General features: G+C 45.2%; 1 protein-coding gene across 4 annotated transcripts in view; it reads right to left on the reverse strand.

Annotated features, from left to right (window-relative positions):
- Nucleotides 1-25155, reverse strand: part of LOC137520978 (tenascin-R-like) — a 1044586-nt gene that overhangs the window by 554202 nt on the left and 465229 nt on the right. For all 4 annotated transcript variants that reach the window (XM_068239622.1, XM_068239621.1, XM_068239625.1 and 1 more), the window contains one exon: nucleotides 20690-21160. In XM_068239622.1, the coding sequence (XP_068095723.1) occupies nucleotides 20690-21160 (471 nt within the window). The remainder of the gene's footprint in view (nucleotides 1-20689; nucleotides 21161-25155) is intronic.

The following is a 25155-nucleotide window of genomic DNA, read 5'->3' on the forward strand; positions in this document are numbered from 1 at the left end:
TAGGCGTAGGTGGGGGGAAGTTAGTGTTAGGTGTAGGTAGGGGGAGGTTAGTGCTAGGCATCGGTAGGGGGAAGTTAGTGTTAAGTGTAGGTGAGGGGGGAGGTTAGTATTAGACGTAGGTAGGGAGGCGCTTAGTATTAGACATAGGAAAGGAGGAGCTTAGTATTAGACGTAGGTAAGGAGGAGCTTAGTGTTAGCCATAGGTAGGTAGGAGGTTAGTGTTAGGCATAGGTGGGGAGGATTAACCACTTGCCGACCGCCCACTGCACAGAGGCGGCTGGCAAGTGGATCCCGCAAGGACCGCCGCATGCACAGAGGTGGCGGTCCTTGTACGCGCATGGGCGGAGCGATCGCGTAATTCGTGACGCGATCAGCCACCGGCGACTGGCTCCGCCCCCTCACGCTGTAACCTGCCGGCCGTTTGGAAGCGCCGGCGGGTTACTAGCACCCGGATCGCTGCATACAAAGTGTATAATACACTTTGTAATGTATACAAAGTGTATTATACAGGCTGCCTCCTGCCCTGGTGGTCCCAGTGTCCGAGGGACCACCAGGGCAGGCTGCAGCCACCCTAGTCTGCACCCAAGCACACTGATTTCCCCTCCCCCCTGCCCCTGATCGCCCACAGCACCCCTCAGAACCCCCCCCCCTCACCGGCCACTGTTTGCACCCAATCACCCCCTAATTACCCATCAATCACTCCCTGTCACTATCTGTAAATGCAATTTTTTTGTATTCCCTAAACTGCCCCCTGCTCCCTCCTGATCACCCCCACCCCTCAGATTCTCCCCAGACCCCCCCCCATGTGTACTGTATGCATCTATCCCCCTGATCACCTGTCAATCACCTGTCAATCACCCATCAATCACCCATCAATCACCCCCTGTCACTGCCACCCATCAATCAGCCCCTAACCTGCCCCTTGCGGGCAATCTGATCACCCACCCTCACCAATAGATCGCCCGCAGATCCGACGTCAGATCACCTCCCAAGTGCAGTGTTTACATCTGTTCTCTACCCTTAACACCCACTAATTACCCATCAATCACCCATCAATCACCCCCTATCACCACCGGTCACTGTTACCCATCAGATCAGACCCTAATCTGCCGCTTGCGGGCACCCAATCACCCGCCTACACGCTCAGATTGCCCTCAGACCTCCCCCTTATCAATTCGCCAGTGCATTATTTACATCTGTTCTTCCCTGTAATAACCCACTGATCACCTGTCAATCACCTGTCAATCACCCATCAATCACCCCCTGTCACTGCCACCCATCAATCACCCCCTGTCACTGCCACCCATCAATCAGCCTGCCCCTTGCGGGCAATCTGATCACCCACCCACACTAATAGATCGCCCGCAGATCCGACGTCAGATCACCTCCCAAATGCATTGTTTACATCTGTTCTCTACCCTAAACACCCACTAATTACCCATCAATCACCCCCTGTCACTGCTAACCATCAGATTAGACCCCTATCTGCCCCTAGGGCACTCAATCACCCGCCCACACCCTCAGAACGCCCTCAGACCCCAGCCCTGATCACCTCGCCAGTGCATTGCTTGCATCTATTCCCCCCTCTAATCACACCTTGAGACATCTATCAATCACCTCCTGTCACCCCCTAGCACACCTACCCATCAGATCAGGCCCTAATTTGCCCCGTGTGGGCTCCTGATCACTCGGCCAAACCCTCAGATCCCCCTCAGACCCCCTTCCGATCACCTCCCCAGTGCATTGATTGCATCTATTTTCCCCTCTAATCACCCCCTGCGACACCCATTAATAACTTCCTGTTCTCCCCCCTAGCACTCCTATCCATCAGATCAGGCCCAATACAACCTGTCATCTAAAAGGCCACCCTGCTTATGACCGGTTCCACAAAATTCGCCCCTTCATAGACCACCTGTCATCAAAATTTGCAGATGCTTATACCCCTGAACAGTCATTTTGAGACATTTGGCTTCCAGACTACTCACGGTTTTGGGCCCGTAAAATGCCAGAGCGGTATAGGAACCCCACAAGTGACCCCTTTTTAGAAAAAAGACACCCCAGGGTATTCTGTTAGGTGTATGAAAAGTTCATAGAAGATTTTATTTTTTGTCAAAAGTTAGCGGAAATTGATTTTTATTGTTTTTTTCCCAAAGTGTCATTTTTCACTAACTTGTGACAAAAAATAAAAACTTCTATGAACTCGCCATACACCTAACGGAATACCTTGGGGTGTCTTCTTTCTAAAATGGGGTCACTTGTAGGGTTCCTATACTGCCCTGGCATTTTACGGGCCCTAAACCGTGAGGAGGAGTCTAGAAAACAAATGCCCCAAAATGACCTGTGAATAGGACGTTGGGCCCCTTAGCGCACCTAGGCTGCAAAAACACACCCCCAAATGACCCCATTTTGGAAAGTAGACACTTCAAGGTATTCAGAGAGGGGCATGGTGAGTCCATGGCAGATTGCATTTTTTTTTTTTTTTGTCACAAGTTAGCAGAAATGGAAACTTTTTTTTTTCTTGTCACAAACTGTCATTTTCCGCTAACTTGTGACAAAAAATAATATCTTCTATAAACTCACTATGCCTCTCAGTGAATACTTTGGGATGTCTTCTTTCCAAAATGGGGTCATTTGGGGGGTATTTATACTATCCCGGAATTCTAGCCCCTCATGAAACATGACAGGTGGTCAGAAAAGTCATAGATGCTAAAAAATGGGAAAATTCACTTTTTGCACCATAGTTTGTAAATGCTATAACTTTTACCGAAACCAATAAATATAGGCTGAATGGTTTTTTTTTTAATCAATAACATGTTTGTCCACATTTTTCGCGCTGCATGTATACAGAAATTTTACTTTATTTGAAAAATGTTAGCACAGAAAGTTAAAAAAATAATTTTTTGACAAAATTCATGTCTTTTTTGATGAATATAATAAAAAGTAAAAATTGCAGCAGCAATCAAATAGCACCAAAAGAAAGCTTTATTAGTGACAAGAAAAGGAGCCAAAATTCATTTAGGTGGTAGGTTGTATGAGCGAGCAATAAACCGTGAAAGCTGCAGTGGTCTGAATGGAAAAAAAAGGGTCTGGTCCTTAAGGGGGGTAAAGCCCGCGGCCCTCAAGTGGTTAATGTGAAGTTTAGGTTAAGGAAGTTGATAGTAGAATATCGGTAAAAGTAACCAATATTTTAACTATCAGCAATATCCAGCACCCAAATTACCAGGTGCCTGCTCTCGGGGGACCTGCTGGTCAGGGCCCAACAGATTTCCCTTTTTCAGAAATGGATTAAAGATATCATTGTAGTACTGCAAGCTTTCGCCTGAGCTAACACAAGAATGCTTTAACCACACTTAATAACTGTTCAAATATTTTTACTGTGCTGACCTTTAAACTCCATCAATGAAAATAAGAGAAGATACGTTTTACCATAATGTGAATGGAAACTTGTAATTTACCATACAGTCCCCAGGTTGATAGTTTTACATTTTTGCTTTGTGCCTACAACAATCATTTAACTTGTACATTTGTGCTTCATAAATACTCAAAGAGCAGCACTGCATAATTCGTACATCTGGAACATTTTGCTGCCGAGGATAAAAGCATTTCCTTTTTGATCTACTAGCGTAACAAAGACAGACAAAAAGAACAGGATGACTGAGATGGTCTTATAATTAAATATATCTGAGCGAATGTTCAGGAGAAGATCATTCGCTGCAACTGATTTAGATAAAAGAGACTTTGTCTAAGAGGGCATTACAGTACCTGGTTGTATCCATTTTATTTATTTGCTCTTACCACTTGTTACTGTAAGTTGCATTATTTTTATCCGACTAATGAAGACTTTCAGTTTTCTGAGTTAATTCAGTAAGACACAACAGATGATTGTTCAGTCTTTTATGAATTATGAATCCCGCCCCACTATAACATACCTGCATAGACAGTAATTAATTTATTGAAAAATATTCAGACTGTGCTTGTTTCTAATGAATGCAACATCTGAACTTATGATATAGTGTTTTTGGCCTGCTATCGAAATTCGAATGGCTAGAAACCCATTTTAGTAGATCCACCAAAAATAAGTCAAGCACAGCATAGATTATACAGGGTGTTCAGTTGTTAAGAGTCTGAAGTGTTTTTTTGTGTGTTCAAATACCCACCTAAAAAGGGGGAAGGCTCTGGTCCTATAGAGCTTTCCCCATTCCTTTCCTGGTCCCCGCATTCCAGCATGCTCTCTTTAGCACTTGCGCATGCACAATATGGAGACGCCCTTTTTCGGAAGCACTCGGGCTCCCGAAGACTTCCAAAGCCTCATGTGGCGAGAGATATGAATGCTGGAATGTGGGGACAGTGAGATGAACAGGAAGGCTCATTAGGACCCCGAGCCTTCCCTCTCCTTAGGTAAGTATCTATTTTTTTTAAACACTTCATATTCTCTTTAATGCCCATTTGATTTATTAAGGTTTTGAAATAACATAATGGGTCTGGTTTACAAACTGCTTCTCGTATAATTTCTCTTATTGGTCCTCATCCAGTTTTAAGAACTAAAAGACTCACCAAGGATGGTTGGAAATGCCGAATTCCGATTCAGTGGAAATATTAATTTCCGCAAATGACGATTTCCGCTACTGTGTTATAACAACGGTAATGCGATTTCCGAATTCCCAAAACGGCCCTAATTTATATGGATATCCGCAAAATATTACAGATTCTGTTGAAAACCAATACTTTGCATTACAATATACTTGTAAACAGTAAATTGAATAAATATTTCCGAACTCTGAAGCATTTAACAAATCAGAGATTGCAGAATTTTTAAAACCGAAATCGGATTGCCATGGTAATTAACCTCTTGCCGACCGCGTCACGCCGATGGGTGTGGCCGCGGCGGCAGCCCCAGGACCGCCTAACGCCTATTGGCGTAAAGTCCTGGGACTCTGTTTTGAATGAGATTGTGCGCACGCTGCACGCGCATCTCATTCTCGGAGGGCGAGCTCCGCCCCTCTTCAGTCTCCGAGCGGCTATTGCGGAGACTGTTAGATGGCGTGATCGTCGTCTATTTACTCTGTGCAGCGCTGCGATCAGCAGCAGCGCTGTACTGGGGACAGCCGTGTGACACGGCTGTCCCCCTGGGACACTGGAGAGCGATCGGCTCTCATAGGCAGAAGCCTATGACAGCCGATCGCCACAATTGGCTGGCTGTGGGGAGGGAGGCAGGGAGGGAATATATTTAAAGTAACACACTTTTTTTAAAATAAAAAGAACAACAAAAATATTTGCACCAAAAAAAATAAACATGGGGGGGAGCGATCAGAAAAGAGGGGGGAGAAAAGGGGGGGGGGGGGGTGAAATCACTTGTGTGCTATTTTGTGCGGATCTGCAGCTTAGTCTTAAAGCTGCAGTGGCACATTTTGCTAAAAATGGCCTGGTCACTAGGGGGGTTTAGCACTGCAGTCCTCAAGAGGTTAAAGGCCAATCAAAAGACTTGGACACTACCGAATATTTTCGAATCTTCTGATTGGTCTAATTTTTTTTGAGGTTTTCCGATTTTAGTGGTAGATCATCACATTCTCTGATTGGTCCAATGTTTTTCCATCCGTAGCCTACATTTTTCATATTTGTACTATTGTTGTTCAAAATTGTAACCTCATGGTTCAGAGAACCTGAACAGCCACATTCAGCACCATTTCAGCACTGGACAGCAGGATAGGGTGCATTCCATTTAGCTCTGCTACTTCCTCCTTCCAGATTGGAATCAGGAGCAGAGCTGAATGAAATGCTCCCTGTCCTGCTGTCCGCCTGTCCGGTGCTGAAATGGTGCTGAATGTGGCTGTTCGGGTTCCGAATTATGAGGTTTTTGAACAATAACATTTACTTCTGTCTTATGTTCTATAACCTTCTTCCTTCATCTGTTTGCTGTAACACCATTTCTTTTGTATTATTCTAACTTTTTATGGCATTTTTATCTATTAGCTTCTTTCTCCTGTTTCTCTTTTCTTCCAGTTTTGTGTGCATAAAAAGGGGCTATGTCTAAGGAGCAACTGTGAATCTCTGATACGCGTGAGCTAATCTGCTATGTCCAGCCAAATGTTTTTTTTATAAAAATCGTACTTTTATTGCACCTGCCGAAGCGGCGTTCTCCATTTCTTCTACTCTGCTTATATGGCCTGGCTGCCAGTGGTCCTGCTCTGGTGTCGGAATGGTGAGTGGTGTTTCTCTTTCAAGTACATCATGAAAAGGGGGCTGAGAAAAATGGGCTCCCCATTTTTGTTAGTAAAATTATCGTTAATATCTAGTGATATTTTTGTTTTTAAGGTGTAAATAGTGTAAATTATTGTAATAAAATATCGGTATATATTAACAATATTTTACTACAACTTAACCTAACCCTAGTCTCACACAGAACCCTCCCTTCCTGACACCTAGCCCTGAGACTCACCTTCGTGATGCCTAACTTTAACCCCCCCTCCTGATGCCCAACCCTAAAACCCTCCCTCCTCACCTTATAATATTGAAAATGATCCATTTCAAAATAATAACTTTCAAAAATGAATGACTTCTAAATTCTAAACATTAAAAATGTGAAAAACTAAAAGGTTCTTTTTTTGAAATGAGGAAAAAATTAAAAAACTACAATGTTATAATTTTCAAAACTATAATTATCGTGCACCTTACAGCCGATCAATACATAAGATAAAGTGTGGACAGTGCAAAACTCACAATGTTTAAAGGTGAACAAGATAAAGGTTGGAAGCGATCTCACCATGTGTAGGTGCTGACTTAGCTCTCTTTGCTGAAAAGGCTCATAGGTGTGCTCCAGCCATGTGGGTATGAGGAGGGCAGAACATGCAATACACAGAAGCAGAATGCGGGCATCATCCAATACAAGACAATTTGTTGTAGTGTCAGTCCAGCCAAGGGCCTTTGACCCAGCATGACCAAGCGTTCATAGAGATGCGAAACGGCCATTGCTGGTCATCCTAGTGCCCAACCACTCACCTCAGCACTAATGTTAGAGGCACAGTGATAGAAGCACATGCCACTGTGATAAACTGTGCAACTGTCTGGTTAAAGGGGCACTATGGCGAAAAAATGTAAAATTAAAAATATGTGCATAGACAATTAAGAGTATGTTTTTTCCAGAGTAAAATGAAATCTGACAGAAGTGACAGGTTTTGGACTAGTCCATCTCTTCATAGGGGCTTCTCAGCAAGGCTTTTATTCTTTATAAAGATATTCCCTAAGAAGAATTTAAACAATGATGCTGGCCAGCTTCCCTGCTCGCTACACAGTTTTTATGCCAGTTGGACAGAGCAACTGCCATTCACTAAGTGCTTTTGAAAATAAATCCCTGAGAATCCCCCGGTGAAGAGATGGACTACTCCAAAACCTGTCACTTCTGTCAGATTACAACTACCTACTGTTAGTGACAGCAACATAGGAGAAAATTAATTTATGGCTTATTTTACTCTAGAAAAAAACGTACTTCTTATTTGTTTATGTTTGCACATATTTTAAATGTTACAATTTTTGCCATAGTGCCCCTTTTTAAGCTGCACTGACACTACAGTAAATGATTGTTTTGCATCGGATGGTGCCCACATTTTGCTTCTGTATGTCGTTTAATAGCCAATATTTGCATTATCGCCTATGGGGCGCCCAAATTGTCCATTAGCAACGGCGCCCATATTTCTTACTCCACTATTCTTCTAGTCTTCTACCTTCTTTTAAAAATGTAGCTGAAGAGCATGGCATCTCTATCACTACCATCTCACCTCTGCTCGGTGCAGCTCCGCAAAAGCATCCTTAAAGAGAATCTGAAGCAATTATTTCTTTTATTGTATAATGCAGCTCTCTTCCATAATTTATTTCAAAGTGTTCTGCCGCATACCTGAAAATGCTGCTAGAAAGAGGCTGGGCTGTTTACTCGAGTTCTGCCTCTTCCAATGTCAATCGTCGTCTATCCCCGCTTATGTCCACCCCCTTTGAATTTTAATTGGAGCCGGGTGGCATGCTGGATTGTACAGCATGCACGTCCATGGGCGCACGTGCGCCCCGACACTAGCCGCGACCCGGAAGCTGTTACAGGGGTCGCGGCCATTTTATGCAGGAAGTCTCAGATATTCTATTCGGGTAAACACGGAGAGAGGAGGCAGGCGGTGGTATAAAGGGTAAATTACTCAGCGCTTTCAGAGATATCCAGCAATGTATTTGTTTGCATAATTGCATTTTGGTTTAAGATTCTCTTTAAATCTCACTTCCACCACAGCTCCCCACTGGTCCATTGACTGGTCCACTGAGAATCCTCTTTGTCGAGAATATCCATTGGTTAGAATGAATGACCAATGGGGAGGCCTGGTGGCAGATTCAGAGATGCTTTTATGCTAGGCCTCCCTATACTCTATAAAGGGGTCTGAAGAGAGTCCTTTTATTTATTAATACAAGTGGCTGTGTAGTACTGCTGCTGCTTACACCTGTGTGATCTGAAGTTAAAATAATAATAATAATAATCTCGGGTTGTGATATACAGCAGATACTGCACTGCCCCATTAGTTTCTCAAGTTTGAAACATACGTTTGACAGCCAGATGTAAACAGCACTGCATTCTGCGATATTATGCTGGAAACATCAGCTTGAGTGAGTTCTGGCTTTACAGAAAGCAGTCTTTTCATACTGCAGGTGTTTTCCATGCAGAAGAATAACCCCCTGCCGGGTCTTTCATTGAGAACCTTACATAAGAGCATTTAGAGTCTTTAATGTGAGGGACTATATTCCAAGCTATTGATTACATGAGCAAAAAATATACATACTTAGTGTATGTGGAAGTATTTTTGCTCAATGGACTGTGTCTGTATTATGCGGAGGAAGCGTGTTTTGACACCTGAAATGGCAGTTGATCAGCAGGGATTTTTATTCTCATCTGCAATACAGTCTTTTACACCTCAATAAACACTAAAATATTTGTAATGACGTGATTGCAGACTCCTGTCTCTGCAAGCATACTTCTGTTCTGTGCCTGTTTGTTCTGAGAACGTTGAACGGAGCATAAAGGACTGACAGGCAGGACCGCCTTCCTTTGTGCAGTTATAATTATTATTTATATAGTGTCGATATCTTCTGCAGTGCTTTAGAGAGTGCATAGTCATGTCCCCTAACAATTGTGGCCACTGTTCCCCTTCACCCATAACTAGTGTAATCACCATTCCTTCTCTTCTACATAACAATTGTCACCTTATTTTACCCCCTTTAAAGAGACTCTGTAACAAAATTTTCAGCCATGTTTCTTCTATCCTATAAGTTCCTATACCTGTTCTAATGTGGTCTGTCTTACTGCAGCCTTTCCTAGTTGCACAGTGGCTGTATTATCTCTGTTATATAATCGAATCTTCTTTCCTTTGCTGGCTTTGTCGGCTCAGGCAGGAATGTGCTGTTCTACTGTGATAGGTAGAAGTTATACACACCCTCTCCATGCCCCCTCCAGGCTCTGTATGAGTCAAAGACTAAGCTTCTCTCAGCCTATCACATGCTGGTTAGCAGCCATGTCTTTTGTTTGTAAACACTGCCTAAAACTGGCAATTACAAGCCAGGAATGCAGCAGGGAGTGACAGAAACAGCAAAGAGGGGCCCAGGAGAACATAATGAATAGAATGGTATGCTTTTTATTGTAAGAATTTTAGAGTACAGATTCTCTTTAAAAAATGCATTACAAAACAGAAAATGAACAGTCTGGTATGAGCATATAATTGAAAACCTGCCTGACAACTCCCCATTGCCTATATAGTTATCCTAGCTACCTTAGCCCTAAGAATAATGTCATCTTTATGGGCATTACTATTTCCACTACAATCACTGCAACTGATAGGGTTGTCTCGAACCTCCGATTTTAGGTTTGCGAACCTCGAACACGAGAAAAAAGTTCGCGAACATGCAAACTTTTGAACCGCCATAGACTTCAATGGGCAGGCGAACCTTCAAAACTACAAACATTAATTGTGGCCACTAAAGTGATGGAAAAGATGTTTCAAGGGGTCTAACACCTGTAGTGGGGTATGGCGGAGTGGGATACACACCAAAATTCCCAGGGGAAAATCTGGATTTTACGCACAGCAGGGTTTAAGGGCAGAAATCACATTTTATTGCTAAATTGGAGGCCTAAAGTGCTTTAAAACATCTTGCATGTGTATACATCAATCAGGTAGTGTAATTAGTGTACTGGTTCACACTGACAGACTACACTCACTGTGTAACGCACCGCAAACAGCTGTTTGTGTAGTGACGGCCGTGCTGGAGTGGTGCGCACCATGGCCAGAGTGCAGAGGATGGCGGTTTTCAAGCCCATATGGTCAAGCTGAGGTAGCTCAATGACAGAACAACAGTGACTGAGTGTCCAGCTGATCGAATTTGGTCTGTCCACAATGAAGCAATGACCTTATTATCTTCTTGGGTCAGGTGTGCTCCCCAACCCCAACACACTCATTTAGCCGGTCATTGCTTCATTGTGATATACTCAATGCAAGCCCCTTCACCGCGGCAAGGTAATGATCACGAAGGGGAATTGACACATGTACATGCCTTTTGTTTTGTTGTTGCAGCCGCAGTGCAGCCTAGAAAAATTAGGCAGGCATGTACACGCACCAGAAAAATTATTATAGCGGCCACTGCTAGCAGCAAAATTCAGGAATCCGCCTGGAGTCCTGGACCCTGTTGGTGGTGGCGTTGAAGGCAGTCAAGCAGCCTGCAGGCAGAGATGCTGTGTGGGTATCGTACTGAACAGCTTGAGAAAGGTCTGAGGACCGAAACAGCGGGGCTGTCGCTGGCAGCATACATCATGCTATCTTAATCAATAAAAGAGCTTAAGAATACTGGACGGTGCTGACTCTATTGCTGTAGAGATGCTGTGTGGTGACCGACTTAGTCTTGGGGCAGGCAGTCACACGGCGTGCAGGCAGAGATGCTGTGTGTGGGGACTGACTTAGTCTTTGGGCAGGGCTGACCGTGCTTTTCAGACCAGGCATCCGTGGTCAGATGGACCCTTGACCCAACGCTGTGTACCAGAGATTACACCACTTGCCTTTTAACATCACGGTACAGTTTGGGTATCGCCTTTTTTGAGAAATAATTGCGTGATGGTATCTTACACTGCGGTGTGTGGCTTTGCTTTTGTGTGCTGCTTTTCCTCAGGTGGTGGTCATCCTATTGCAGTTTGTGCTTTGTAATCATGTGCTTTCGTAAGGTAGTTGTCCCTACGCGGGTCTTGGTCTTTCCACGGCTCAATTTTCTGTGGCAGAGAGTACAGATGGCATTGCTCTCATCTGAGGCAGACACACAAAAAATGTCCATACCGCTGAGCCCTGTGATGATTGCACTTTGGTGATGGTTGCCAACGGAGTGTTAAGTGGGGTGCCAGAATCAGAGCAGGAGGAGGAAGATGAAGTGTTCTGTGTTAAATAGTCAACTACGTCCAGACAATATTGGGGGTTGATGGCACGTGCCTTCTTCTGAACACTGTACTTTGGTTGACGAGGGCCGCACAAAATCACGACAGCGTGACCTCGAACAGACCTTCAGGGTGGCCTGCCTCTGGCTTTGCCTTTTGTTTTGTCCATATTGGGGGGGATGACGTGAAAGGTATGCACTGACTTGACTAATACGATGTGCGGTTAAACGGGTGCAGTGAAAAGGTGACTGCTGGTACAACAATGTGCAGTTACACAGGTGCAGTGAAAAAGTTGCAGTGACTGCTGGTACAACAACGTGCAGTTACACAGGTGCAGTGAACAGGTATGCAGTGACTGCTGGTATATAAAACTGCGTGCTGTTACACAGGTGCAGTGAACATGAATAGGTATGCACGGTCGGACTGGTATTACAAATGTGCAGCTGTCACACACACAGGTGCAGTGAAAAGGTAGGCACTGAATGTGTTGGGCCTTGCACAGTATAGCAATTAGCAAGGGCCAGCTGCGACACACACGGCTATATAATGCAGTGTCAGTGGCACACAAAAAAAAAAAAGACTTCACAAGAACATTAGCTCTGAAAAAGCTTTTTTTTTGTGGTGCTTTTCAACAACAAATATCAGCTAGGAGCAAGCTACAAGAGCCTAACTAAGCTTTCCTTATCTCTGCAGCAGGTTCCTCTCCCTTCTCTCACTACTGCAGCGAGTGAGATAATGGCCGACGCAGCTGCCTTATATAAGGGGGGGGGGGGGGGGCTCCAGGAAGGAGTGTAGCTTGATATTAGCTGTCATGTGTCTGCTGACTGTGATGTAGAGGGTCAAAGTTTAGCCCAATGATGTAGTATAGGGGGCGGGTCGAACTCACCATAAAGTTCGCATTTCGATGCGAACGCAAACCACCGATGCTCGTGCGAATATGTTCGCAGCCAAACCGTTTGGGACAACTCTAGCAACTAGTGTAGAAAAATTAATCTTGCATACTAATTTAATATCCAGTTCAATCAGAACGCTTTTGTGGCAGGATAACACAATTAAAGTGAATAGAGTCACTACAGGGTCACTTTAAAGAGAGTCTGAAGCCTTTATAAAATCCTCTTTTTATTAGACATTTATGTAAAGCAGTATCAGCCTAGCTAAAACGCTGCATTCCCGCGGCAGAACGAGGTAATTAAACCCCCCAAATCCCCAGGGCAAAATTTGGGATTGCTTCCTGGTAGAGGCAGAGCTTTGTGCTGTAGCTCTGCCTCTACTCGCATCAATCCCCGCTGATCGCCGCCTCTCCCCGCCCCTCTCAGTCTTCTTTCACTGATAGGGGCAGGGAGAGGTGGAGATTGACGCGACTTGAGGCAGAGCTACAGTGCTAAGCTCTGCCTCCCCGGGCACCAAAATCCATGACCTGGAAAGTCGCGCAATTTTGCCCTGGAATTTGGAGGGTTTAATTACCTCGTTCTGCAATGAGAATGCAGCATTTTAGCTAGGCTGATACTGCTTTACATAAATGTCTAATAAAAAGAGGATTTTTAAAAGGCTTCAGACTCTCTTTAAATGGCAACGCTATATTCGCTGAAAAAAAAAAAGTACTCAACAGATCAAGCATCTTCTTGCTTTCTTCCTCTAGAGCAAACATGTCAAACTCTGGCCCGTGGGCCAAATTTGGCCCTCGGAACTATTAAATTTGGCCCTCAAGTGGTTTCCCCACTTTGCATTATGCTTGATCCACACTTGAGCACCAGGGAAGCTATCTTGGGGGTGAAGCCCTAGAACACCAGGAAAGCCATATGGGGAGGTAGGAAGAGATCACTAAACACTAGGAAACTGTATAGGGGAGGATGGGGTCTGTAGACACCAGGGAACTGTATAGGGGAGGGAGGACCACTAGACATCAGATAATTTTATGAGGGAGGAAGGTGGCTAGTAGACATTGAAGTTGGCCCGCGACTTGGTCCCAGAGTACAATTTCAGCCCACTTTGTATTTGAGTTTGACACCCCTGCTCTAGAGCTAAATATACTTATTTTACAAGTGTACTTGTAGCCCCCATGTGAAAGAAAGACTTATTTTTGTTAACCTAAAAACTGTGCGCAGAATGTTTTGCTTCTACTTTGTGCAAAGCTTTGGAAAAACCACTGTACCAATGATATGAAAAGAGAGATGATAATTCTGGGAAGCTCTAAACACTAAACAGTATAACCATGCTAGCAGTAAACATAATTTAATCACACAAAGAGGCGCTCTGCTATAAATTAGCTTCTTGTCTCCTGCAGTCAGAGACAACAATCACATCAGCTTTAAAGAGACACTGAAGCGATAAAAAAATTACGATATCATGAATTGGTTGTGTAGGAGGGGTAATTACTAGAACATTAGTAGCAAAAAAAATATTCTCATATTTTTATTTTCAGTTATACATCTTTTTTATAACATTGCACAGGGCCGTTTCTTGCCCCGTTCAGCCGGTTCTGCTGAACGGGGCGCCGATGAGTGACAGATTGGGGGGCGCCAGGCCGTCCCTGTGGCCGCCGCCGCTGCTCCCCCTCCCTCCCTCATGCCCATGCCTCACTCAGACCTCGATCAGGCGGCGACCAATCGTGCGGGCGCTAGGACCCAGCGCCCGCACTGATATGCGGAAGTGACATCACTTCCGCATATAGAGCGGGTGCGTCCGGCGCCCGCTCGTACATACTGGTCGGGTCGCCGCTGATCCTGAGGTCTGCAAGGTGAGGGGGGGGAGCGGGAGCGGCGGCGGCGGCTGGGGGGCTCCCTGTCACTCACTAGCTAAAGGGGCTACTTGTCACTCACTTCCTAAAGGGGCTCCCTGTCACTCACTTCCTAAAGGGACTCCCTGTCACTCACTTCCTAAAGGGGCTCCCTGTCACTCACTTCCTAAAGGGACTCCCTGTCACTCACTAGCTAAAGGGACTCCCTGTCACTCACTTCCTAAAGGGGCTCCCTGTCACTCACTTCCTAAAGGGGCTCCCTGTCACTCACTTCCTAAAGGGGCTCCCTGTCACTCACTTCCTAAAGGGACTCCCTGTCACTCACTTCCTAAAGGGTCTCCCTGTCACTCACTTCCTAAAGGGGCTCCCTGTCACTCACTGCCTAAAGGGGCTCCCTGTCACTCACTTCCTAAAGGGGCTCCCTGTCACTCACTTCCTAAAGGGGCTCCCTGTCACTCACTTCCTAAAGGGGCTCCCTGTCACTCACTTCCTAAAGGGGCTCCCTGTCACTCAATTGCTAAAGGGTCTCCATGTCACTCACTAGCTAAAGGGGCTCCCTGTCACTCACTGCCTAAAGGGGCTCCCTGTCACTCACTGCCTAAAGGGGCTCCCTGTCACTCACTGCCTAAAGGGTCTCCCTGTCACTCACTTCCTAAAGGGACTCCCTGTCACTCACTAGCTAAAGGGACTCCCTGTCACTCACTAGCTAATGGGACTCCCTGTCACTCACTAGCTAAAGGGGCTCCCTGTCACTTACTTCCTAAAGGGACTCCCTGTCACTAGCTAAAGGGACTCCCTGTCACTCACTAGCTAAAGGGGCTCCCTGTCACTCACTAGCTAAAGGGGCTCCCTGTCACTCACTAGCTAAAGGGGCTCCCTGTCACTCACTTCCTAAAGGGACTCCCTGTCACTCACTTCCTAAAGGGACTCCCTGTCACTCACTTCCTAAAGGGACACCCTGTCACTCACTTCCTAAAGGGACACCCTGTCACTCACTTCCTAAAAGGACTCCCTGTCACTCACTGCCTAAAGGGGCTCCCTGTCACTCACTGCCTAAAGGGGCTCCCTGTCACTCACTGCCTAAAGGGGCTCCCTGTCACTCACTGCCTAAAGGGGGTCCAGGCTGGCTACATGTACTGGGGACACTGGCTGTTTGTCATTATGTGCATTTACTGGTGAAAATCTGTCTCTTATTATGTGCATTTACTGGTGAAAATCTGTCTCTTATTATGTGCATTTACTGGTGAAAATCTGTCTCTTATTATGTGCATTTACTGGTGAAAATCTGTCTCTTATTATGTGCATTTACTGGTGAAAATCTGTCTCTTATTATGTGCATTTACTGGTGAAAAGCGGTCTCTTATTATGTGCATTTACTGGTGAAAAGCGGTCTCTTATTATGTGCATTTACTGGAGAAAAGCTGTCTATTATTATGTGCATTTACTGGAGAAAAGCTGTCTCTTATTACGTGCATTTACTGGAGAAAAGCTGTCTCTTATTATGTGCATTTACTGATGAAAAGCTGTCTCTTATTATGTGCATTTACTGATGAAAAGCTGTCTCTTATTATGTGCATTTACTGGTGAAAAGCGGTCTCTTATTATGTGCACTTACTGGTGAAAAGCAGTCTCTTATTATGTGCATTTACTGGTGAAAAGCGGTCTCTTATTATGAGCATTTACTGGTGAAAAGCGGTCTCTTATTATGTGCATTTACTGGTGAAAAGCTGTCTGTCATTACGTGCATTTACTGGTGAAACGCTGTCTCTTATGTGCATTTAGTGGGGAAATTTTGTCAGTAAAAATCTTTTGTCAGTAAATTTTTAGGTATTTGTCAGTAAAAAATAACGTGAAAGGTTGGCAACACTGGCAGGCTGCGCGGCGCAACGGGAAAGATACAGGCAGCCCACCTCACGCTTGGGCTTGGCGGGGGGAGGAGCCGACGACAGCGAGCGAGAGTAGGGTGGCCGCAGGCAGCCATAAATACGCAGTGTGTGACTGCGTCGCACTCGCAGAGCCTCTCAACCCGAGTCAGTCCAGAGACTAGCAGACTGGCAGGCAGCCAAAGCCAGCCGGGAGCAAGCCCATGGAAGAGGGGTAGGAATGGGGTACCACATGCATGCGTAAAGAGGTGGAAGGTGTGGGTGTGATTAGGCAGGACATGGGTGTGGTTATGTGGTTGGGCGCGGTTAATTTAACCACTCCCATAAGCGCCAGAGAAAATCTTGCACCCAGGTGCCAGGCACCCCAGGCTCACCCCTGTGTGCAGCAGCAGTGTGCGGCGGAGCCCAGCCCTAGAAGGTGGAGTCTTTTTGGCCAGTTGGACTCGGGCTCGTCGCTGCCACTGCTGCTAGTGGGTGCCTTGGCCCTTGCTGCCGCTGCCCGCTAGCACCTCCATGGTCCCCTGCCCGGACCCCCACCGATCCTGGCCCGGCGCCTTCTTCCAGTTCCACCTGCCATGAGATGGACCTCATGGTAAGTAGGCAGTAAGGCAGGCAGTCTATGTACAGCACTGCCTCTCTTTTTCTGACGTGGCTGCTGGGGGAGGGGGGAGCTCTTTTTGCCCTGGGCTGGTGGTCAGAATCCACCATGGTGATGGTCTAACAGTGTGACTCCCTGGCTGGGGGTAGGGGGGCACTCTTTTTGCCCTGGGCTGGTGGTCAGAGTCTGACCACCAACCAGCCCAGGGCAAACAGAGTACCCCCCCCATCCCCAGCCAGGGAGTCACAGTCAGACCATGGTGGGCTGTGACCACCAGCCCAGGGCAAAAAGAGCACCCCCTACCACCCACTGCCAGGGAGTCAAAGTCAGACCATGGTGGTCTGACGGTCAAACCACCATGGTCTGACTGTGACTCCCTGGCTAGGGGGGGGAGAGGGTCACCCTTTTTTTCCCTGGGCAGGTGGTCAGACCACCATACTGTGACTCCCTGGCTAGGGGGCGGAGTGGTCGCTCTTTTTTCCCTGGGCAGGTGGTCAGACGCAGAGTAAAGAAAATTAAAAATAAAATAAAAATGGTGAGTTGGTTTCAAGAAGCATTTTGACATGATTTCACTTAGCAGCTTTGATTTTTTTTTGGGGGGGGGGGGGATTTTTTGACTCTCGAACTGGGTGAAATTTAGCCTAGAAACTGCCCTGACATTGCATCCTTCTCTAATATTCACAGTTTACACATTACTCAGCATTCTAAAAGTTTTTGCAGAACAGGCAGTGGACTTTTGACCTGTCCTGAACTGTACTCTGCAAAAGAAAAACACAATCCAGTGAAGATAACCCAATCAGAAGTCAGAGCTCTCCACTACTTTCAAAGTTGCAGCGCTCAATGGCTATTTGCATAGATAACAACTGGAGTTAAAGGACTTACGAGGCCAAAATATTAAAAAAAAAGTTAAAAAAGTTAAGTACCTGCATCTCTTTAAAAGTCACGGAGGACGCCATCCGCGCCCTCCGTGTCGTTCCGCCGGGTCCCCGCCGCTCAATAGCCCCCCGGCCGGTCACGACCGCACGGCCCAGGTCGGGCTCTCCAGCCTCTGCCAATATGGCCACCGGAGCTGGCCGCGGCTGCGCGGCTCTAGGGCCAACCCCCCGATCCACGCTACATGAGAACCTTCACAGAATAACATCTAAAGCAAAATACTGTTAAAGTCAACTTTCTATAATGTAACACCGACACGGCAGATTCTCTCTAGATAATAACAGAACCACCATCTGCTCCACAGGCCTATAAAGCACCTGTCCTACACCAACCTTATACGCTTCAAGAGTGATCAATAGGAACAATACAGTTTCAGCACTAAAATTGGTTATGCAAAACTGCAGTGATCCTGGGGATTACATTGTTCCTTTTGTAATACTGACAATCAAATCTTAAAGACAAAATGTTATTCATACAGAAATATTTTTTATTCTACTATGCAGAGATGCTACTGCTTAATGGCATACGGTATTTATATTTTGGCTTCAAACTTTGTAGAGTCAGGACTGAACTGAAAATGACCCCAAATAATGAGGTACCTGAACTGTTATCAATCCTTCCCCCCCTCATCATTACTAAAGTGCTAAAAATCTCGTCTCTCACATTTCATGTGAACCTGACACCTGCAGCCAATCACAGCTCGGGCTGGGATCCAGAGCTATACACCACCTATCTTCACTTACATACTGCTATATTCACTTTAATAGTTGCTATGCTCTTGTTGCGAAGGAGTCAATTTACTAACCCATAGGTAAATGGCAACAAATGTAACGTGCATTGTACAAATAGCGCAACTCACATAATATACACAACTTGTCTGTTATTAATGTTATTGAACATTATAAAGTGGTAACATATTATGCAGCACTGTACAATAGATAGGGGAGACAAAATAAAGTTGAGCAATTTAACACTTGCTTTCCTTGCTTTGAAAGACATCCATGGCTACAATTACTAGGAAATGCCCAGTGGTGTTGATCCAGGGCTTTTATCTGATTGCTATCTGGAGTCCAGAAGGATTTTTTTCCCTTTTGGGGCTAATTGGACCATGCCTTGTAAGGGTTTTTCACCTTCCTCTGGATCAACAGGGATATGTGAGGCAGCAGGCTGGTGTTGTTCTTTATTTTCTGGTTGAACTTGATGGACGGAAGTCTTTTTTTCAACCCAAATAACCATGTAACTCTGTGACGCAGGGAAACTACAGCATTAAACACACAATAGGGATGTACCAATGAATAATGGTGCACAAATTGCAAAGTAGTGATAAATATGGATGACAATTCCATATGGTGGCACAGAAGAGCACACAGAAAAGAGAGCCCCGTTAACAAGACTAAGGGGTGGAGTATTGGGACACATTGTGAGGTGGGTGGCAGTTTCTGGGAAGAATGCACCATGCTCACCAATATTGGTGGCAATGCTTGGAAGAACTCATGGAGAAGCATGTGAGCAACTGATAGATTTGTAAGGCTCTGATTTGCTGGTCACGATCATGCATTAAAACAGGAAGTCATCACAGCAAATCAGAGCCTTACAAATCTATCAGCTGATCAAACTGATCACATGCTTCTCCATGAGTTCTCCTAAGCATTGCCATCCTTACTCAGCAAACTTGCAGTGTGCAGGCAGCGCACAGCAATGTTACCATAACCTACGCCAACTACACAGCATGTGTTGTGCAATTAGCATAACCTACATTGCTAGGGTAATTTTACCATTGCTTATGCATACTATATAGCGCACGCTGGGCAATTGTTGCACAATAGGCTAGGCTCTATGTATTTGGCCTAAGTAATGGTAACATTGCCATGTGCTTCATGCCAATTTTACCAGCATTTGGTAAATAGCCATGACACAAAACAAGAGAAGTAACCACTGGCAAATCGCCAAACCAATATAAGATCGGTTTCAGTTTACATACTTTATTGCAGTAGATTTCAAGATGACTGCTGAACTCCTTCCCTTATCCCAGCAGCAGCATGATCGGATGGCTTTCTGGAGATGTTTTATAATTAAGCTATGGATATTAAATCATAACCCCCAAACATGAATTAATTCCTAGGGCTTCTGCTTACATCTAAAGGCATTTGGGGATAAGATCTGGTGGCTGTAGGGCGTAATACATCCTCTCATTACAATAATCACTGCCAATTTAAAATGCACAAGCTTAATAATACTTGTAAGAACACTTTATTCATTAATTAGCGGAAGAATTCTTCGCAGTCTTTTAAATATTCTGCTAATAATTACATGTGATGCAGCAGTGACCCTGAGAATATGTATAATGCCGAGCTTCCAGCAGCAACCAGGGCTACTGGCTGATCAAGGTTAACGTCTGGATAGGGAGGCTCCTTCCGATTCTGCAGAATTGACATTTTTTGTATTTTTAGATCGGAATTCAGAAAATCCCCCAAAAATCCAATTTACCGCAACTCAGTAATTTTAGCCCAATCATAGAATTCAGGAGCATTGGATCAAACAGAGACTGCGGAACTTTTCTGCAAAAATTGGATCTCCATGGTAATTTTAGAGCAATCACAAAGGTGAATTTCCGGTTTTCCAATTTCTGTTTATCTTATTTCCGTTGTGCCGAAAAAAACAGAAATACAGAAATCAGCATTGCCAGAAAATGGAGTTTCTGGGGAATCGGAAATGGGCATGTCCGACCATCCCTAAGTCTGGATAAGGGCACAAACTGGCTGCAAACTGGGCAAGAAACTAAGGCCTATAGGAAATCCACTTTTCGTGATTATTGTAGGTGACAGTTTACCATGATCAGTGTACAGATGCTTAGATCTCTGCCAAGCAGCCCATCTTTTCATGTGGTGGATGATGTCCTGCTGTATTTGCAGTGGTAACTACAGTAATGTAACCTGGGGGGGGGGGAGGGGGGATGAAGTATATAACTTGGTGGATGGTTGAGGGACACATTGGGGGGCACCTGTATTCATGCAAGATCTGTTGTAATGATTTTAATATGAAATATCCCTGCAATGTGCACTGATAGTTAATTACATCCTAGATTGTAAAAGTTGTGTACTTACCTTCAGAACAGTCCTGCCCACTGTACCCCTCCTCGCATTCACAGACACCATCCTGGCACTGCCCTCTCCCACTGCAGGCATTCACACACCACATGCGCCCGCAATCTTCTCCGGCATAGCCGTCTTGGCATACGCAGGTCCCATTGGCACAACGTCCTTTTCCCAAACAGTCACCTGGGCAGCGGAGCTCATTGCAGCTGATACCCGTAAATGGCTCTTGGCACAAGCACTGGCCATCTTGACAGTGCCCATGAGGGCTGCACTCCTCCGGGCACAGCAGGTCAGTGCACCATTCTCCAGTGTAGTCTGGCTCACATTCACAGATGCCCTCTATGCAGGTGCCTTTGCCAGAACAGCCCAACGGACACAGAGGCTCTGAACAGTTCTCTCCTCCCCAGCCTTGGCTGCACACACAAGAATCTAGGCTGAAGTTCCCATGTCCGCTGCAAGGGGGCGCAAATTCTGTGAGACCTGTGGAGATAAAAGATCATGAATGATGTAAATATTCTAGCATTCTAAAAGCATATATTTACTCAACTGTAACTGCATATTGTCACTACAGTCTGCCTTATTACTGTCATACAATGGTGTGTTCCTGTTTCTGCCTGTTGACCATAATTTGTAAGTACTCATCCTACTCAACTGCAGATCAGGTCATCTTGGAGTGGGGATCGGCAGGTGCAGTGCTGCTCGTAATGGAAAAATCTACGCTTACGGATCATTACGCGTAATTTTACGCTATTACGCATTACGCAATTACGGTTACGGCGTAGGAAATTATCTACGGTACATCACTGTAATTACGCGTAAACTTACGCAATTACGCGTAAGGATACCGTAATGAAGGCGCTTACACTACGATGTTACGCGTAGTGCCGTAATAACCATTAATGCGTATTTTTTGACGCATGCGGACGATATGTACGCAATAGCCGTCAATGTGACAGTTATTGCGTACATATCATTTGTATGCGTCAAAACGTACGCTTATACTGAAGGGCGGGAGAAGATACTATTGGTTGCTTAGGATGTTGACTGATTGGCTACTCTTAGAAAATGGGAGATTTTACGTTAGTAATTACGCGTAAAATTACGCGTAAGTGTTCGTAAAATTACGCATGCCTAGCAATTACGATAGACAGTGTAATTACGATACCACTTACGGTCTTACGCGTAAATAATTACACGTAAGACCGTAAGTTACGCGTAACGCTTACGCGTAAATTTACATTGAATTACGATGCGTAATTACGCTCATGCGTAATTTCGGCCCAGCACTGGGCAGGTGTCTTATAGACACCTGTGTTAATGGTCAGTAATTAGGCGTCCAAGCAGTAGCCAGTGCCCAGAGTTGGGCACCCAATGCAAGTAGTAACCAATTGACTACTATATGAGAATTAAGGATTTACCAATATTTTGCTATGCACTACCCGGCACTCATTTACCCTTCCCTCCCATAACCCCAGGTGCTCAAACAATCGCTAATTGTAGCCGATCATCTACTATATCAGGGGTAGGGAACCTATGGCTCAGGAGCCAGATGTGGCTCTTTTGATGGCTACATCTGGCTCACATACAAATCAGCAGGGGTTGATTTACTAAGCTACACTACTCAAGCAGCACAGCTTAGTGTGACAGCACACGTAAAATGTTCAAAGTAGGCACGCTACTGCTGTAGCATGCACTACTTACTCACACTACCCCAAAACAAACAGCTGCTCCAATTGTCCCACTCTGGACCCTGTCCGGTCCAGTGACTTTGTAGGACGAGATCCCTGCACTTTGATTGGGAAAATAGGTTGCCTGTCACTTAACAGGCAGCCTATTGGGCCAAAGTGTGGGGATCTCATCCTTCAAAGTGAATCAACCCCCAAGTCAGCTAGGTAATTGTACAAGCCGTTAGTCGGTATTTCTCCTGCCTGGCTCTCAGGAAATTGCTGATGTTGCTGAAACCCAAGAGAAGCTGAAGACGTGTCTGACACTTCTGCTGCCCGGAGGATCAACTGTATACACATCACCATGGCAACAGGGACGTGAGCCCTACTGTCCCAGTTTGAAACATATTGTATGGCTCTCACGGAATTACATTTTAAAATATGTGGCGTTTATGGCTCTCTCAGCCAAAAAGGTTCCTGACCCCTGTACTATATGCTCTGAATATCAGTCATCTGAGCACTGGGATTACAAAGCTTGATTTAAGAAGAGTACAGTAGAGGTAGACCAGGCACTGTCTCTTTAATGTGCTGTTTAATCCGTTTTTGCCAGAGAAAGTACAAACACATGCACAGTGTATATACAAAAAGATGGCAAACCTTACATCAGTTGCGGTGCTGGAGTGGGTGTGGGGAGGGTGACCAGGGGATGGATGGACGGATAGTGCCTGGTCTACCTATATTGTACTTTTTTGGTGATTGTACACTTCAAGTAACGGACCGGAAGCATGTCCCTCTTGCAGCAATTCCACCATTGATGTAAGTGCTTAGACTGGGATTATATGAATATAGTAGACACGGGTGTTGGCGTAGCCTCCTTTATCCACTTCGCTGTAGTGCCGAGTAACTTTTTTGCTTTCACATTATTTGTACTTATAAAGCTTGATTTAAGCACTTAGAGGTGGGGTTTAGGGTTAGGATATAGGTGGGAGATTAATTCTTTGTGGTATGTGTAGCTGGGGGTGTGGTCAGAGGTGTGAGAGGGGCATGTCTTAAATGTGTCCCTCGTTTCTGTCTCTAAAAGTTGTGTACCTCCTGCCACTCCCTGACAGTGTTATAGCAATTCTGCCACAACTAAATAGGGAAGCAGGATTTAAAGGGTAGGTTTATAGGTTTGCTTTAATCAGTTTTCACTTTCATACTGTTATATCTGAAGCAAAAAATGTGGGTGCCGGGCCACAAGTAAGTTTGAGTGCCACCGTAGGCACCCATACAAATACTGGTCAATGCAGGAAATTTAGGAGCCAGAGATGCACGATAAAATAGCGGGTGCCAGGGCCACCAGGTATGTAAACTGTGGCCACAAATAGCAGACGCTTAAAGAGCAGATGGCCCTGGCACCCGCTATTTTATCGGGTGCCTTTGAAACCCGAAATTTCCTGCATTACAGATATTTGTATGGGAGCCCACAGTGCCTGATATTTTGTGTCTATTGTGGTGGGTTTGCGGGGGGAATTTCAGATTAGGCTTTCGGGGAAGACGGTTAACTTTAGGCATGGGGGGGTTAAGGTTAGGCATGGGGGGCAGTTAAGGTTAGATGTTCATGGGGGCTGGTTAAGGTTAGGCATTGAGGGGGGGGTTAAGGTTAGGCATGGGGGGCAGTTAAGGTTAGATGTTCATGGGGGTTGGTTAAGGTTAGGCATTGAGGGGGGGGGGGGGGGTTAAGGTTAGGCATGGGGGGGCAGTTAAGGTTAAATGTTCAGGGGGGTTGGTTAAGATTAGGCATTGAGGGGGGGGGTAAGGTTAGGTATGGGGGGGAGCAGTTAAGGTTAGATGTTCAGGGGGGTTGGTTAAGGTTAGGCATTGAGGGGGGGGGGGGTTAAGGTTAGGTGTGGGGGGGAGTAGTTAAGGTTAGATGTTTGGGAGGGTTGGTTAAGGTTAGGCATTGAGGTGGGGGGTTAAGGTTAGGTATGGGGTGGGCAGTTATGGTTAGATGTTCAGGGGGTTGGTTAAGGGTAGGCATCAGAGGGGAGTGGTTAAGGTTAAGGCTATTTTCATGAACCTAAATTTCCAAGCACCCTTTTTGCCTGTGCAGTTTAAATTAAAAAAAAAAAATACTGGAACTTTTAGTGTTTTAGGGAGCAAAATATCTGTCACTTATGTTATTCAGCAAGGAGACATGCCATCCATACATACTGGATCTCACATAGAAATTGACATTGGTGACAGACAGGGATGGATCTAGACCAAGTTGCACCTGGGGCAAGGTCAGGTTTTGGCGTCTAAAGGTCAGGTTTTGGCACCTAAACTGCCATTCCCCATCCAAATTTTGCCACCTTTTTAAGAATTCAACAAACTGCGCCCCGGGCAAGAGACCCGCCTGCACCCCCCTAGATCCGTCCCTGGTGACAGAATAATATAGCTAAAAGACATACACGTGCCTAGTGTAAAAACTGAGCCTCTCCAGATGGACAGAATCTCAGAAACCGAAAGCGTATAAGGAACAATTTAATAAAGTCAATAAAAACTATTTATAGTGAACTCCAAAGGACCAGGAGAAGTAGTTTACTATATCAGATCATACATTCTATATTTATACAGACGCAGTTTCTGGGACTTGAGGACTGAGATTACTATATCTAGAGGTTTGCTATATTAGAGTTTACTATAACGAGATTCTACTGTAGTCTACTGTACTGTAGTCTACTGTAGTTATGGTATTGCCATTTATGAGTTACCTGCTTCTCAGGTCTCAAGTTTCAGGTTAATCCTAGAAGTGTATGAGAGCTGATAGTGTGTGATTCCGGTATTGGT

The sequence above is a fragment of the Hyperolius riggenbachi genome, chromosome 6, assembly GCF_040937935.1.
Source record: "Hyperolius riggenbachi isolate aHypRig1 chromosome 6, aHypRig1.pri, whole genome shotgun sequence".
NCBI classification, from domain to species: domain Eukaryota; kingdom Metazoa; phylum Chordata; class Amphibia; order Anura; family Hyperoliidae; genus Hyperolius; species Hyperolius riggenbachi.